Here is a 15,944-nt window from a genome sequence, read left to right on the forward strand (position 1 = left end):
GGGGGCTGTGGGTGCAGAGTCTTTTCCAGGCGTCGGGATCTGGGAGTCAGGCAGTCGCGGTCAGGGTGAGCCTCTGGATTCCCTCTGCAGGCGTCGCTGTGGGGGCACAGGGGGGGCAACTCTGGCTACTCACGGTCTCGTCGTCGCCGGGGAGTCCTCCCTGAAGTGTTTTCTCCACAAATTGAGCCGGGGGCGTCGGGTGCAGAGTGGCAAGTCTCACGCTTCCGGCGGGAAACACAGTTGTCTTGAAGTTGCTTCTTTGGAAACAAAGTTCAGTCTTGGGTGAACAGAGCCGCTGTCCTCAGGAGTTTCTTGGTCCTTCTAGAGCAGGGCAGTCCTCTGAGGATTCAGAGGTCGCTGGTCCTGGGGAAAGCGTCGCTGGAGCAGTGTCTTTTCGAAGTGGGGAGACAGGCCGGTAGAGCTGGGGCTAAAGCAGTTGGTGTCTCCGTCTTCTCTGCAGGGTTTTTCAGCTTAGCAGTCCTCTTCTTCTTAGGTTGCAGGAATCTGAGTTCCTAGGTTCAGGGGAGCCCCTAAATACAGAATTTAGGGGTGTGTTTAGGTCAGGGAGGGCAGTAGCCAATGGCTACTAGCCCTGAGGGTGGCTACACCCTCTTTGTGCCTCCTCCCAAGGGGAGGGGGTCACATTCCTATCCCTATTGGGGGGGATCCTCCATCTGCAAGATGGAGGATTCCTAAAAGTCAGTCACTTCAGCTCAGGTTGCCTTAGGGGCTGTCCTGACTGGACAGTGACTCCTCCTTGTTTTTCTCATTATCTCCTCCGGCCTTGCCGCCAAAAGTGGGGCTGTGGCCGGAGGGGGCGGGCAACTCCACTAGCTGAAATGCCCTGTGGTGCTGTAACAAAGGGGGTGAGCGTTTTGAGGCTCACCGCCAGGTGTTACAGCTCCTGCAAGGGGGAGGTGATAAGCATCTCCACCCAGTGCAGGCTTTGTTACTTGCCACAGAGTGACAAAGGCACTCTCCCCATGTGGCCAGCAACATGTCTCGAGTGTGGCAGGCTGCTAAAACCAGTCAGCCTACACGGGTAGTTGGTTAAGGTTTCAGGGGGCACCTCTAAGGTGCCCTCTGGGGTGTATGTTTACAATAAAATGTACACTGGCATCAGTGTGCATTTATTCTGCTGAGAAGTTTGATACCAAACTTCCCAGTTTTCAGTGTAGCCATTATGGTGCTGGGGAGTTCGTGTATGACAGACTCCCAGACTATATACTCTTATGGCTACCCTGCACTTACAATGTCTAAGGTTTTTCTTAGACACTGTAGGGACACAGTGCTCATGCACTTGTGCCCTCACCTATGGTATAGTGCACCCTGCCTTAGGGCTGTAAGGCCTGCTAGAGGGGTGACTTATCTATACTGCATAGGCAATGTGAGGTTATCATGGCACCCTGAGGGGAGTGCCATGTCGACTTACTCGTTTTGTCCTCACCAGCACAACCAAGCTGGTAAGCAGTGTGTCTGTGCTGAGTGAGGGGTCCCCAGGGTGGCATAAGATATGCTGCAGCCCTTGGAGACCTTCCCTGGCACCAGGGCCCTTGGTACCAGGGGTACCAGTTACAAGGGACTTACCTGGATGCCAGGGTGTGCCAATTGTGGAAACAAAGGTACAGGTTAGGGAAAGAACACTGGTGCTGGGGCCTGGTTAGCAGGCCTCAGCACACTTTCAAATCAAAACTTAGCATCAGCAAAGGCAAAAAGTCAGGGGGTAAACATGCCAAGGAGGCATTTCCTTACAAGTAACTTTTTCCTTTCTTAGTGCCACTCTGCTTTTATCTTTATTCCATATCAGCCTTGTCTGTATCCTGTCCATTTATCTGTAAATGGACTTAAGCAGGATAGCTGGGAATTTGGCAAAATACAAAAGTCTTGTGAGAATTATTTGGATAGAGATAGCTTCCTTATCATGGATAGGGGCAAACTATTCCAGAACTCTGCTAGTTTCCTGATCTTTTGACCTTTCAGTTATTAGCCGTAATCAAGTTAGTGTCTTTTGGTGTATCTGGGTCCCCAGGTGTCTGTCTGTGTCACCAGTGACAGCAGGGAGAGATCAATAGCTAAAACAATGTCAGCCATTTGAAATCTCAGCAGCAAAAAACTGGATTTTCCCAGTTAACATCTAACCAATCCAGCAGAGTCAGATCTTTTTAGTTGAGTGGTAGGGTTCTGGAGATTCAGTAGTATAGCGTCCACATATGTTGAAATCATGTATTTGGTATCTGAGTCTTTGATTCCTCATTGACTCTACACCATCTGAAATTACATGTGAAGTGGTTCAGTGGCTAGTACTAACAAAATCTCTCAACTCCCCTTTGTGATGAGTACTTGCAGCTTGTTTTAACTGTCTTTTGGGTGATGAGTAGAGTAGTTCAGTCAGTTGTATTATATGTGAACCGTACTTCTTTTTTGGTACCGCAAACATATGTCTACTCCAATCAATTGTTGTCTTTTTTTTTATCTCTAATACAACTGCTGCCAATATTGTATTTGTTGGAATGCTAAACATAATGTAGAACAGGCGTCTTAGGTTGGGTGATGTGCTGCTGCCTGAAACAAACCCACTATGGACTGGGTGTGTGAATGAGGTTAACAGTTGTAATATTACCTTTGAAATGAAATTTCCTATATGTTATGGTCCAAATTGAAGAGTAACCATGAATGATATGAAGTTGCCTTTAGTGGGTCACCAATTTATTTCAATGCACCTGAACCTGTTTTATTTCTGTACACTTTTTATATGGCATTTCCAAATTCCGGAGCTGCAAGTGGTTGTTCTAGCTGTTCTGAGATACCACCCTTGCCATGGCATTAATGGGTATTGCACTTTCTTGTTGCGTGCACATCATTTGGGGATAACAAAGTGTAAATTATAGTTTGGTGGCATATGTGGCTGTTAGCAAATGTGGCTGTAGATAAACTTGCTTTGCCTACTCCTGCCATCTGGTGTTAGGTCCGGACTGGTGCAACCTGTTTTACTTCAACAAACAGTTTTGTCACGAGATTGATCTCTCTGTGATACTGCTCATGGGCATTGACTCCTTTGTTAGATTGTTTCCTGTCCGCCGTCTTGTTCGGACATGTGCCTCTGCTCCCTCTGAGTCTTTGGTTTGTTTTTTCCCAATCCTTCCTTGCTCTCGCCGTTCCGTTGTCACCAGCTGACCGCCAGGGACACTCGGAGCCAATTCCAGGGAATTACACTCTTCAGGTTTTCCCACAATCATACTCTAGGGGCATAGGGGGTCCCCAAGGTGATAGACATTTGGGGTGTCTACGTCCCTAATCCCATTCCTTCTAATGACTAAACTCTACCCCGCGTGCCCCTCACCACTAGAAGAGACTACCTCTTACCAACAGGTAGTCGCTAGAGCAGCTGCTTTTCAGAACATGGGCAACACAAAAGGATGATGGACAGAGTGCTGAACAATGCAAACACTCACCCCAGTCTCCGATCTGGGTGTAATTTATTGTTCTTCTGCTCACCATGCCCCCCCAGTTTGGACGCAGCCATATGCAACTCAGTCTTGACCTTGTTCCTCATGGGGACAGTCCAGCCCGAACTGCCAAGCCAGGCCCTCCCTGGACCGGAAACAAGCATCCTGGGATCGGTTTCAGGGTAGCACACTTCATCAGCCAGGCTAGCTTGAGTCCAGTGGCACAGTGAGAACGGGACCCACGTCTGGGCAACTTTGGCAACACAAAAGGATGACGGATTGAGTGCTAAACAATGCAAACACTCACCCCCAGTCACAGATCTGGGTTTAATTCATCGTTCTTTTGCTCACCATGCCACCCCAGTTTGAACGTGGAGCATCACAAAGAACCCATTGAGCCGAATTTCCTGTTCAACACACTAGCAGTCACTCACTGGGGACCCTCTGCGTCGCAGAGGCAGCACCCACAGGTGTCCCACTTGACAGGGACACAGTAGTCGCTGAAGCAGCCCACACAGCACCGCAGAAGTTGCTTCCATGTTGTTGGAGGACCACGCAGAGGTCCAGAAGTTGCAGGAGGGAGTGCTTTGGTGGCTGAAGCTACACGTCGTCTGAAGTTTCCCCTTGGTGGTGAAGCAAATATGTTTTGGCAGCTGCAAAGGATGCGGTGCACTGTCTTGCGTGGATTGAAAAGGACTTGCCACCACCAAAGTGCAAAAGCTGGCAGAGAGGACCAAGGGATACTCTTCGAACCACCACCTGTGATGCAGGACCCACGCCCACTCAGGATGTGGGGAGATCCACGCAGCCAGTTGTCGTTGCAGCCAGGTACCTGTAGTTACAGGGGAGTGATGCCATCACCCCAAGGGAGATTGCTTCTTCTTGTGCAGGCTGAAGAGTTGCAGTCTTCTGAGAATGCACAGCCGGGGAAATGTTGCAAAGCTGGCAGGAATTCTGGATACAATGTTGCAGAAGTCTTCCTTGTGAATCTGCAACTTGTAGGTTCCTGGAGGATCCAGTTGCAGTTCCAGGGGCTAGAAGTTGAAGTAGTTGTTGCCGAATCTGAGGACCCACCCCAGAGGAAGACCATATATATCCCAAAAAGGGGGCTTGGTCTCCTAACCAGGTAACTACCTATCAGAGGGTGCCTCTGACGTCACCTGCCTGGCCTGGTCACTCTGATGCCTCCAGAGTTCCTTGCCAACCTTGGAATCAAGATGGCAGAACCCAGGGACCCTCTGGAGGAGCTCTGGGCACCACCCCTGGGGTGGTGATGGACAGGGGAGAAGTCACTCCCCTTTCCATTGTCCAGTTTTGCATCAGAGCAGGGATTGGGGATCCCTGAACCAGTGTGGACTGGTTTATTCGCAGAGGGCACCAAATGTGCCCTTCAAAGCAAACCAATGGCTTGGGGAGGCTATCCCTCCCAAGCCAGACACACAGATTTCCAAAAGGAGAGAGAGGGTGTTACCTCCCTCGCCCAAAGGAAACCCTTTGTTCTACCTTCCTGGGATTGATCAGATCAAGCAGCAAGAGGGCAGAAACCTCACAGTCAATGGGGTCCTGGTTCGCAGGATCCCAGTGAACTCAGTCAAACACACTGACACACTGACAAACGGGGCAAAAGGCTGGGGGGGTAACCAAGCTAGAAAGAGGCTACTTTCCTACAATGGGTTCTTTGCCTAAGCTGTGTTGCGTGACTCCCTTGGTTAGCAGACAGTACTCAATCGCACCTTGAAGGGAGGTTCCACTTTGCGACATTTGTAAGTTGAGAAATCTGCGAGAGGATGTATTCATTATTTAACTTTTTTTTCTAGTAGATGCATAATCTTCCCTCGGATTCCTTCTGATGAGCTAGTGCTCTGGTTAATAAGGTCCCAAGGTAGGCTGATGTCTTATGCTGTATTTGTCACTGTCATGACACTTGTTAACACTCCTTATACATCGGTGGGGTATAGAAACAATATCAGCAACTGACACCGGTATTATGGTCATCGCCTAATAAAGTTCAGTGACATCTTGTCTAAAGGAGAAGTACTGGCTGGAGCCATGTGGCGCTACCTGAATGTGCTGAAGGCTGTTCCTGGGGAAAGGTTTTCCTGAGCAGTTATATGCCTGGAAGGATTCCTCAAAGTGAGAAACCTGCAGGAAGATAATGTTTTAACCTAATATATACCTATCAGTGGTATGCAACTTTTTTTGTTAATCTGTCATGAGTCCATTGCACTCCAGCTTGGGTTGCTGTCTATAAATACAACTGTATATTTAAACTGTAGTTTTATGGATTAGTTTCAGCCTTTTTGCAGGCACAACACCTTAAATCTCTCATGTCAGTGCAAATGGCAGCCAAGCAGTTTCATACGATCAGTCTTTAAAAAAATATATATATATCTTATGGGAATTCAGAAAGCCTACTAACAAATATGATAAAGATACCTTTATAACTCCTTTATTACTCCTACATGGCTTTGTCCTATTTTGTTCCTATTACTTTCTACCAAAGTGGCACCAGTCTGAATTATACTCCTGGGTGGCATATTAATGAGGACACTGCTCGGGGTGCTTACCTGTGCGTGGATGTGGCATTGTTGCTTACTGGGTATGTATTATTGTTTGCAGTCTTCACTAATTGAAACAGATTTGAGAAACAGTTGCCGGTGTCTCTACCTGATGACAGGATAACCATTTGTTTGGAAGAAGAAAGATTTTTGCTTACTGGAAAACCGTTCCTTTCAGGATCCTAAAGCCATTCAAGGTGCAATACATATTCCATTCTGACATCCCATTACTCCGTTCATGGGCTGGGTAATGATTACCAACAGTAGGAGAAATATCTGGCTTATGTTCTTGTTACATGAGTGAATGAAAGCCAGTTTCAGACAGGCCAGTGATTATTTTTATTATAATGGAATGAGTTCCAAAAAGAAACTACACACATTTTCCATGTTTAAAATAACAGTGCAATTTAGATCATTCTTAAAGTAGTCTTGATACAGTAAAATGAAAGTGAGCTGCATTTTTTCCTAATGTGTCCACAATCTTCCGAATGTTGAAATCAAACCCATATTTCTTTGATATTCATATGGACATTGAGAGTAAAAATATATTTCTTTTAATTTCTAATGCGACCTACTGGAAGTAATTATGCTATTATAAGTCATCTGACCTGCTATATTTTAGTTTCTTTGGGATAAGTTTTAATCTCTTTGCTAAAAAGATGTTTGGGTGTGGTCAGTTTTGTAATTAAATGTATTTTTATCTGCACAGAATCTGAACAAGCAAGCTTTTGATCTGTCTACAGCTTTGTTGAAAAGGACTGTCCAGACCATTGAGCCCTGCATTGCCAATGTATGTATGAACTGGTAAAGACATTGTTTTGTTTACAAACGTGTGCACTGCTTTTTTTAATTTTTTTTTAACCTATTTGTGAATACAAGGCAAAATGTGAAATGGATTCTTAGTTGACATGATAATAGCCATACTGCTGTTTTCTTTTTTGCCACTAAGGTTGGTTTGGAAAGTCTCAAGAACTGCCATCTGTTTGACATGGCATACATTTTCTTTGGATGGGAGTGGTTATTGATGCTAGATCATTGCATCCCAAAAGCTTTTTAAGCCTGCCAGAGGCTTATTAGTGTTTCCTGTGGCACTAAGGCACCTGTAACTTACCATTAGTCTGGTCTTCCCTGGTAATATTCAGCATGAACCTAACTTTGACTGCAGTGTCTTTTTCTGCTGAAAGATAGCAGCAGGGTACATTTAGTGACCTCCTTTCATAAACTGGTTTGCACCATTCCAGGGACCCCCAGTCCCTGCATTAGTGCGAAACTGGACAATGGAAAGGAAGTGTCAGCCCCCCCCCACCCCGTCCATCACCACCCCAGGAGTGTTGCCCATAGCTCCTCCAGGTGGCCACTTGATTGTGCCAGCTTGAATCCACATTGGGCAGATGCCCCTGGGAGCATCAAAGTGGCCAGGTCAGGTATGTGACGTCACAACCCCCTCCTGAGAGGTGGTCACCCTGGTAGGTGACCAATTCCCTCTTCCTGAGCTATTTACGGGACTCCCTGTTGGGTGGGGTCCTGAGATTCGACAAGCAAGATTCCAGCAGGACTCCTCTGCATCATTTACTTCATCTTCTGGCCACTGGGACTGCAACTGGTCCCTCCAGGAACTGACATTCTGAAACTTCAGCGACAACTCCGCTCTGCAGCATTGTTTCTCCCTCTCCTTCTAGCAACTGCAATATTTCCCCGGCTGTGCCTAGGAGTGAAGGAGTCACTCCTCTGCATCTGCAGGCACCAACTGCAATGACGAACGGCTGTGTGGATCTTCTCTCCTCCGGAGCTGTTGGTTTCCTAAATCACAGGTGGTGGTCTGGAGTTGTTCCCTTGGTCCTCTCTACTGGTCACTTTGGGAGACTGTATGCTCTTGCCTCTCCTCGCAGGACAGTACCCCAGTGCCCCTTGACTCTTGCAGCTGCCAAGGCTTGTTTGTTCCTCCTCCAAGGTATCTTCAGGCTCCGAGTAGCCCCGGTCTCCAGCACTTCTTCCTGTGACGCACAGTCTCCTGCCTGCTGCTCCAGTGACATGAGACTCTCCTTCAGGTGTGCTGAGTGGGCCTCTCTGCGACTCCTGTGCCTGTTGCCCGTGGCCCGGCTGTGGGCGCTGCCTCCTTCTTGTGACTCTCCCAGCTGCTGAGGGTCACCCCCTGACTCCCTCATTAGGTCGGGTCCCCTGTACCTCGCTGGTCTTCCTCAGCCTTGCAAAACCAACTTATCCGACTCTTGCATTTGCCAAAGCTTGTTGGTGGTTTTCCAGCACCACTGACCAACTGCATCGTGACCGCTGACGTGGGACATCACTTGCATCACTTCTGGAACACCTTTGCTCCTGTGCTGCTCTCCTGACCGTCTTCATCCACTGTCGACCTGGTCCTGCATCCACAGAAGGATCGGTAGTGACTCCTACCTCAACCGGACACTCCATCACGAACTGGACTTAGTCCCCTTCCTTTGCAGGTCCTCTGCTGTCATGACCCACTTTTGGGTTCTTTCAGGTTTGTCTAGGTCTTGCACAGTCCTTTCCCAAAGTCCTCCTGTTAGTTTTGGGGGAAACCAAGTACTTACTTCTGCTCTCCTGGTTGCTGGTGATCACTCTGGTACTCACCTCTTGGGGTTTCTCGTTCCTCCAAGTCCCTTCTAGTGATTTCTCTTCCTTGGATGGGGGACTGCCTTTCACATTCCATTTTTTTTTTAGTATATGAGTTTGCCCTCTCTTGGGCCCTCACTTTTTGCTATTGCTTTTACCAGTGCCTATTGCTTTCTATGCTATTTACTGATTCCTAATGTATATATAATAGTCTGTTTAGTTACCTCCAGTTGGAGAATTGCCTATCCAGTATTCTAGTATTTCTTACTGTAATAAAGTACCTTTATTTTTGTAACACTGTGGTTCTTTCACATGTTTAAGTGCTGTGTGACTATAGGGGTATGGCATAAGCTTTGTGTGTCTCCTAGATAAGTCTTGACTGCTCGTCCATAGTTACTCCTATAGAGCCCTAGCTTCCTAGACACTGCCTACCTTTCATTAATAGGGGATACCTGGACCTGTTATAAGGTGATAACACCATAGGTGCTCACCATACACCAAGCCAGCTCCCTACACTCACACACCCACTCACGTCTTGTAGGAAGTTGGCCTGGTGTGAGCATCCCCTTAGGAGAGCAAGTAGTTTAACATTCGTTCTGTTAGTTTGCCTCTAACTCTGATTGGTCATGTTAACATGTTTTTTTCCTTATTCATTTTTTTTCCAAAAGTTCTTATGTGGTTCCTTCCATGGGGCTGAGGTCAGGAAATATGTTGCAATTCATCTACATTATTATGAATGCCTATTTTGTTTTTGCCTTTCTCTAGACCAGTTATATTTTTAAGGGCATCTATCTTGGGTGATGCTATGTCCATGCTATTAACGCTTTTATGAACATTTATTACTCTGGTGCTTTACACAGTTCTTTTACTAATGAGGATGTTATTCCTCAAAGGTATTCTTGTGAAGTCCTCTTGTACTAGAGCAGTTTTCTTCTGGTTAGAAACTTCCAATGTTTGGTTACTTCTGAAACACATTTGACATAGTAACATGGATGAGTGTATTCTTATGTTTGTCATGTCATATGATTTCATTTACCTGTGATTCCATCCACAGATTTTGATGATATACAGTATATTATTACTCACCTTAATTATTATGGTTGTCCGGTCTTTTTCTGTTGTTCTAGACTGGTTTTATGATATTTAGAGTTTTTTTCGAAAGTCTTAGTTTGCAGTCCCTCCTCTGGGTTACAATGCTTTGGTATCTGATTCTAAAGTAAGGAATCTGTGGCTAGATGTCTATCAGATGAACAAGTTACTTACCATTGGTAACTTATTATCTGGTAGAGACAGCAGCTAATTGCAGATTCCTTAACAACCCTCCCATCGTCCCTACTCTGAACTGAGTACTCTTTTGTTTAGTTATGGGAATCAGCACCTAGGATTAAGAATTTAGTGATTATTTGACGCAGTTGTGTCTTGTTCAAAGCATATTTTCGATGGGCAGTTTCTATGTGTGGCTTTGTTTTGAACATTGAAAATAGTCAGTGAAGAAACTGACGTCGGCGAGGGGGTTAAATGGACTCCACTAACGTCCCATCTTGTGGATGTCAACGATAATGGGAAAAATGATTACGGATCCATCCTCGCGCCTAGGGAAGATTCAAAAATTAGAAATCAACGGCTAGATTCTGTCTCTACCAGATACTGTGTTACCGTAGGTAAGTAACCTGTTTGTTACTGAACCTAGGTCTTTTGTCTACTCTGAGTAAAGAGTAGTAAGTGTGAATGTGGATATAACAGCAGATGTGTGATTGTGTTTGCAAAGGAGTAGATGTAGGAGGTGTGATTTGATTGGAAATCTTTATAGTTCGTTTTTTGAAAGTTAATTAGATAGTTATAATATGTACATATGTCACTTTATATTTCATGTTCTGCTAGTTCATCTACCCAGTTGTTGCCAAAAAACAAAAATGTATTCACATTAGATTTCACAGTAAATTCTAGGTTGCAGTTCTGTGATTACATAACTTGCAAATTCCAGTGAGTTTGTGTTTGTTATTGAATTATATACTGACCTCGGTTTTAACACGATTTTACAATGGAAAAAAAGGACGCTTGATTCAGAAAGACAAATCTGAAACCAAAAATCAGAAAAGGTGGAAAAATTTGGTGGATTAAAAAAATGTTTTCCTTAAAAATACTCTATGTATTTTGGTTTTAAAAATCAGCAATATAATGTACATTAACAATGTAAGGAGTATGGTTTAGGGCAACGTTTGTGTTGCAATGCATTTTGCTATTCCTCATGGTCTCTTCATTGTCATTCTAAAGTTAATGTTTATCAAAATTTCCTTTTTTTTCTACAAATCATGTAAAAGGCAGGAATGCAATACAAGTGAGTTAGCTTGTTTACCCTTTTGAAGAATAGCCTTTTTTGTTATACTCTGATTGTTGGAGAAAAAGACCTGAGAGTCTTTAATAGCTTGAAACTAAAAATGAGTCTGTAGGATAAAGCCATTGTCTCTGCAAGTTTGCATTTTTTTTTTTTTACACTAATGTGCTTACTCCTGGTAATACTGTGATCATCCTCATTTGTATGTAAATCTCGAATTCAGACATTTTGGTAGAAAGGCAGTGAAAAGCACTTGTGATATCTTTCTGCCACAAATACTGTAAAACTTAAGTTCTCATTTTTGTTTTCCTTTTAGTTTTTCAACCAGGTTCTTGTTCTGGGCAAGTCTTCAGTGAGTGATCTGTCTGAGCATGTATTTGATTTAATACAGGAACTTTTCGCCATAGACCCTCATTTATTGCTGTCGGTGATGCCACAGTTGGAGTTCAAACTGAAGGTAAAATTATATCAATAGTGTTTTATTTTGTGAGAAACGGAGGTGTACATATTTTGGCTGCGTTCTTATGCTTCATATTTATTAGCAAAGGCTGATCTGCGCTGCTTTGAGAGTCAAAAAACATAACACAAAAATTACATTGATATAAAAATGATATATAAAAGGAAAAAAGAATGTAGCAAAAACGTCTATCCCCTTGAACTACAGTTGCACTGTGTAAGATGCTGGCCCATTGTTTGGTGGACACATTTGGTGTTACACCTCATACTGGGTCCAGGCAAACCCCAGTTAGATATTGTTAGTGTCTAGACAGCTAGGGCTGTCTGGGGTACCTGTAGTGAGCAGCCAAGACGTATTTAGAAGGCATGTGAAGTACTTGCAGTACCACAGTAGCCACCAGTAACTTATCACACATTAAAGGAACCACACAGTGTTGCAGAAATAAATGTACTTTATTATAGGCACACCCAACTAAACTTCCATTTGCATGCCTCCTTTTGGAGGTATGACCTCATAAGATATACACAGGTAAGTACTCAGGAAAAGCATAAATTAGCAAGGGCGCTATGGGGGAGGGTGGCAACCATGTACTAAAAAAAAATGGAATGTGAACAGGTGTTCCCCATCAGAGTTTATGGGGTAGTTAGACAAGCGCTGGGTGGGAGAGTGGAACTCCAAAAGGTAAGTAGCTAGAGGATCCCCAGCGGCTGGGTGCAGAGAGTTTAGTTACCCATTTTTCCCTTAGGCATACATGGGGATGTTGCGGTTGGAGAATGTGGAAGCAGGACCGGATCAGTGGAATCCAAGGGTGGATTCTGGGTGAAGAGGACCTGCAAGAGAAGAGAAGAGTCCAGTCCAAGCAGCAGTGTCCAGGTGGGGCTGGAGCAAAAGGCTTCCCTTCTGTAGCTGAAGATCTGGGTCGACAGTGATTAAGTCCAGCTGCTGGGTCCAGGACCTACTGAGTCGTCCCTGAAGGTGCCTATGAGCTGTCCCTCGACAGTTGCCAGATTGCAAATGGGTCAGGTTGGCCATCAACAAGCAAATGCAAGAGGGAGCTGTTGGATGTTTTGTAGAGCTGTGGAGGACCAGCAAGTTTTCTGAGGACTTGACCCTTGGAGAGAAGTCCGGGCTGACCCTCAGAAGGCAGAAGAAGCAGTCTGAGCCCCCATAAGCGACCCACTGGCAGCAGGTATAGTAAGTCATAGTGAGGCCCAGTCAGCACACCTGAAGAGGAGTCCCACGTCTCTGGAGCAGCAGAGAGGAGACTGTCCTTGCAGGGGTAAAGTTCTGGGGTCCGGGGCTACTTGGAGCCTGAAGATCCCTCGGAGCAGGAGTCAACAAGCCTTCGTTGGTGCAACCGCTGCGGTGCACAGGGATTCTGTCCCAGTGGCAGAAGCAAGGGTGGTACTGTCGCCCACTTTGGACAGAAAGCAGAGGAGCCAGGGGACCCCTCAGAACCACCACCTGTGTTGGAGAATCTTCGCAGATCTGGAGGACGGAAGATCCCACCAGCCTGGACGTCGTTGCCTTAGGTGCCTGTGGATTCTGGGGAGTGACTCCTTCACACCAAGGGAGATTTTCTTGCTTCTTGGGGCAGCTGAAGTCTTGCTTGCAAGGACTAGTGTTCACGGCGGTGCAGTCTTGTTTGGTTCCCGTATAGCCAAGCAGTGGTTCTGGTGAACAAGAGCTGAAGATGTCCTGGTGGAGTCTTGCATGACGAATCTGGGGACCCACTCTCAAGGGAGTCCCTAAGTAACCCAAAAAGGGGGTTTTGTCACTCTGAGGTGACCACCTATTCGGAGGGGTCTCTGACGTCCGCTACATGGCCTACCCAGTCAGATGCTCACAGAGGTCTCTGCCCATCTTGGTTCCAAGATGGCAGAACCGAGTGGCCACCTGGAGGAGCTCTAGGTACCACCCTAGGGGTGGAGCTGGACATGGGAGTAGGCACTCTCCTTGCCTTTATGTGTTTTGTGCCAGAGCAGGGACCAGTGGTCCCTGGATTGGTGCAAACCGGGTTATGCAAGGAGGGTACCAAATGTGCCCTTCAAAGCAGCCTGGTGGCATGAGCTTCTAACACCTATTTCCAAAGTAGAGGAGGTTGTATCCCTCTCCTACAGGAAATCATTTGTTCTGCTGTCCCCTGCTCGAGCTGATCAAGCAGCAAGAGGGCAGAAACCTGTCTGTAGGGTGGCAACAGCGCGGGCTGCCCGGAAAACTCCAGAAGACTAGTAGGAGCAATGCTGGGAGTCCTCTAAGGAGCCCCCAGAGTGCATGGAATCGGACAACCAATACTGGCAACAGTATTTGGGTATGATTCGGACAGGTTTTATACCAAACATGCCCAGGTTCGGAGTTACCATTATGTAGCTGAACTACAGGTAGTGACCAGAGGCCAGTACATAGCTAAAATTGCTTCCCTGCACTTACGAAGTCCAGGGAATTAAAACTGGAGTTCGTAGGGGCACCTCTGCTCATCAGGTGTGCCCACACACACAGACCTCCACCCTGCCCTTTGTGATGAAAGGGCCTACCATAGGGGTGTCTTACAGCAAACTGATGTAGTGACCAACAGTGAAATGGTGCATGCACCATTTCACCCAGGCTACAAAGGGCAGGCCTACAGACATTGTTTGCATGGGCTCCCTTGGGTGTCAAAATACGTGCTGCAGCACTTGGGAGATCCTTGGTGTGCCAATGCCCTGGGCGCCTGATTACCATCTACCAGGAACATCTAGGGCATACACCAGTATGCCAATTCTGGGGTGTAAGAAGTACCAAGACAACGTAATTTAAAGGAGAGAGCACAATGAGGATCCTAGTGAAAACAGTCTGAGCACACTGACATTAGGCAAAAAGTGGGGCTAACCATGCCAGAAAGAGGGGACTTTCCTACACGCTGCCACCAGCATTGGTAATCTTGTAGCTTAAGATAAAGAGCAGTAGCCATGCACGGAGGTTGTGAATCCCCCCCCTCCCTCATAGTGGTATACTTTGTCCTGTGTGACATAGAGTGCAAGTGTTTGTGCTGGCTATGCTACTACTACCACCACATCGGTTGTACATGTTTTACTACTACTGCACCGATATTTCCATTTGAGCACTGTCTAGGGCTGCAAACATTGGTAGTTGTATTGCAGGATGTCCTTTGGGTCTGGTGTGTCCTGTGTTCAGGACCAGTCTCCCTGAAATTGGAATTTGCCTGCCAATTGGCAGGGAGCTGCCATCCATCTTCTATACTAGATATTCCTCTCTCAGGCTACTTGGTGACCTGCTGAACTCGAGACTTCCCCCTGCTCCAACGGACTTCGTCCCCAACCTCTGTATCATCTTGGACAGCAAGTCACCCATGCAGAAACAGGTAAACTCAATCTGATAGAGAAATCTAGATTCAGATTCTTTACTCAAGAATTTCCCCCCAAGACCCAATCTGGATCCAGAGATTTTTGTTGAGCTGTACCCCTGCGTACTGTTAAGTGTTGCTGATTGTCTCCACATCCGTAGTCTGTGCCGGATGACGTCACATGTCCAGTATAGGCACCACTCCAGTGCTCTGTCAGTTCTTTTCTTTCCATGCTAGCCAGTGCTGATCCCAAGAGAGCTACCCCTCAGTTGAGTTATCAACTCCTAGTACGTTTAGGGATGTCATTGAGGAAGACTGGTTTCAAGCCCTGCGGGTCCTGTCCTCGGGCGATGTCTGTGATGGATCTGCACCTTGTGTACCTTTGGTGCCTGGATGGTGACCACGACCCAAAGTCATGCTCCGTGTTGGGCCATGCATCCGAAGGCTTTGAGGGAGCGGTCCCTGAGGCTGATGGCAGCTCGAAGCTTGACTCCCCAAGTCTCAGTGGAGAGGAAGGTCTTGGGATCGGTCGTGGAGCTCCCCTCTTGTCGTCGTCCAAGTCCTCCTGCCGATCAGGTAAGTTAAGGCATAAGAAGCAGTCGAAGACGAAACGTTCTTCAACTTCCCCTTATTTGTGGGCCGACAAGACAAGGGAGCGAGAGAGTAGTTGTTCTAGGTCTCCGTCTGGGCCAACTCCGCACCACCCCCTGTTTTCCGGAGCGATCTCTCTCCAACTGGAGGAGTTCTATGAAGCCATGCAGTCCAACACATCTTGTGCGCCTTTTGTCCTGTAGAGTCCGAAGGGGGCCCCTTCGGGTTCCCCACCGGCAGCATCCTCCTCTGCTCTGAGGGGCATTTATGAATCCATGCTTTGATCTGGGACGGCATTGGTTGTGCCACCTCAAACTTCCCTGAAGACAATGCACCTGGCGAGGCTATCCCCATTTTTATTGCTGACTCAGACAGGGAGCCATATAGACGTCGTACGATGCAGACTCGGAACCCAGCAAGAGCCTTGCCTCCTATGTCAGATCCTAAGCCCCTTTCTTATGGGCTAAGTTATGGTTGTAGGAACCTGGCCTGGTATGTGGTGCGCACCTATAGTGTTATCACCTTCTACCAGATCCAGGTATCCCTTAGTAGTGAGTTGTAGTCGGTGTCTATGAAGCCAGGGCTCTCTAGAGGTAGCTGTGGATGAGCAGCCAAGACTTAT

At 46.6% G+C, this 15,944-nt stretch overlaps 1 protein-coding gene across 1 annotated transcript in view; it reads left to right on the plus strand.

Annotated features, from left to right (window-relative positions):
* Positions 1 to 15,944, plus strand: part of PDS5A (PDS5 cohesin associated factor A) — an 831,005-nt gene that overhangs the window by 107,640 nt on the left and 707,421 nt on the right. Inside the window, exons 7-8 of the mRNA XM_069202018.1 lie at positions 6,714 to 6,794; positions 11,248 to 11,388. Coding sequence (XP_069058119.1) covers positions 6,714 to 6,794; positions 11,248 to 11,388 — 222 coding nt within the window. The remainder of the gene's footprint in view (positions 1 to 6,713; positions 6,795 to 11,247; positions 11,389 to 15,944) is intronic.

This window comes from Pleurodeles waltl, chromosome 1_2 (genome assembly GCF_031143425.1).
Source record: "Pleurodeles waltl isolate 20211129_DDA chromosome 1_2, aPleWal1.hap1.20221129, whole genome shotgun sequence".
NCBI lineage: Eukaryota > Metazoa > Chordata > Amphibia > Caudata > Salamandridae > Pleurodeles > Pleurodeles waltl.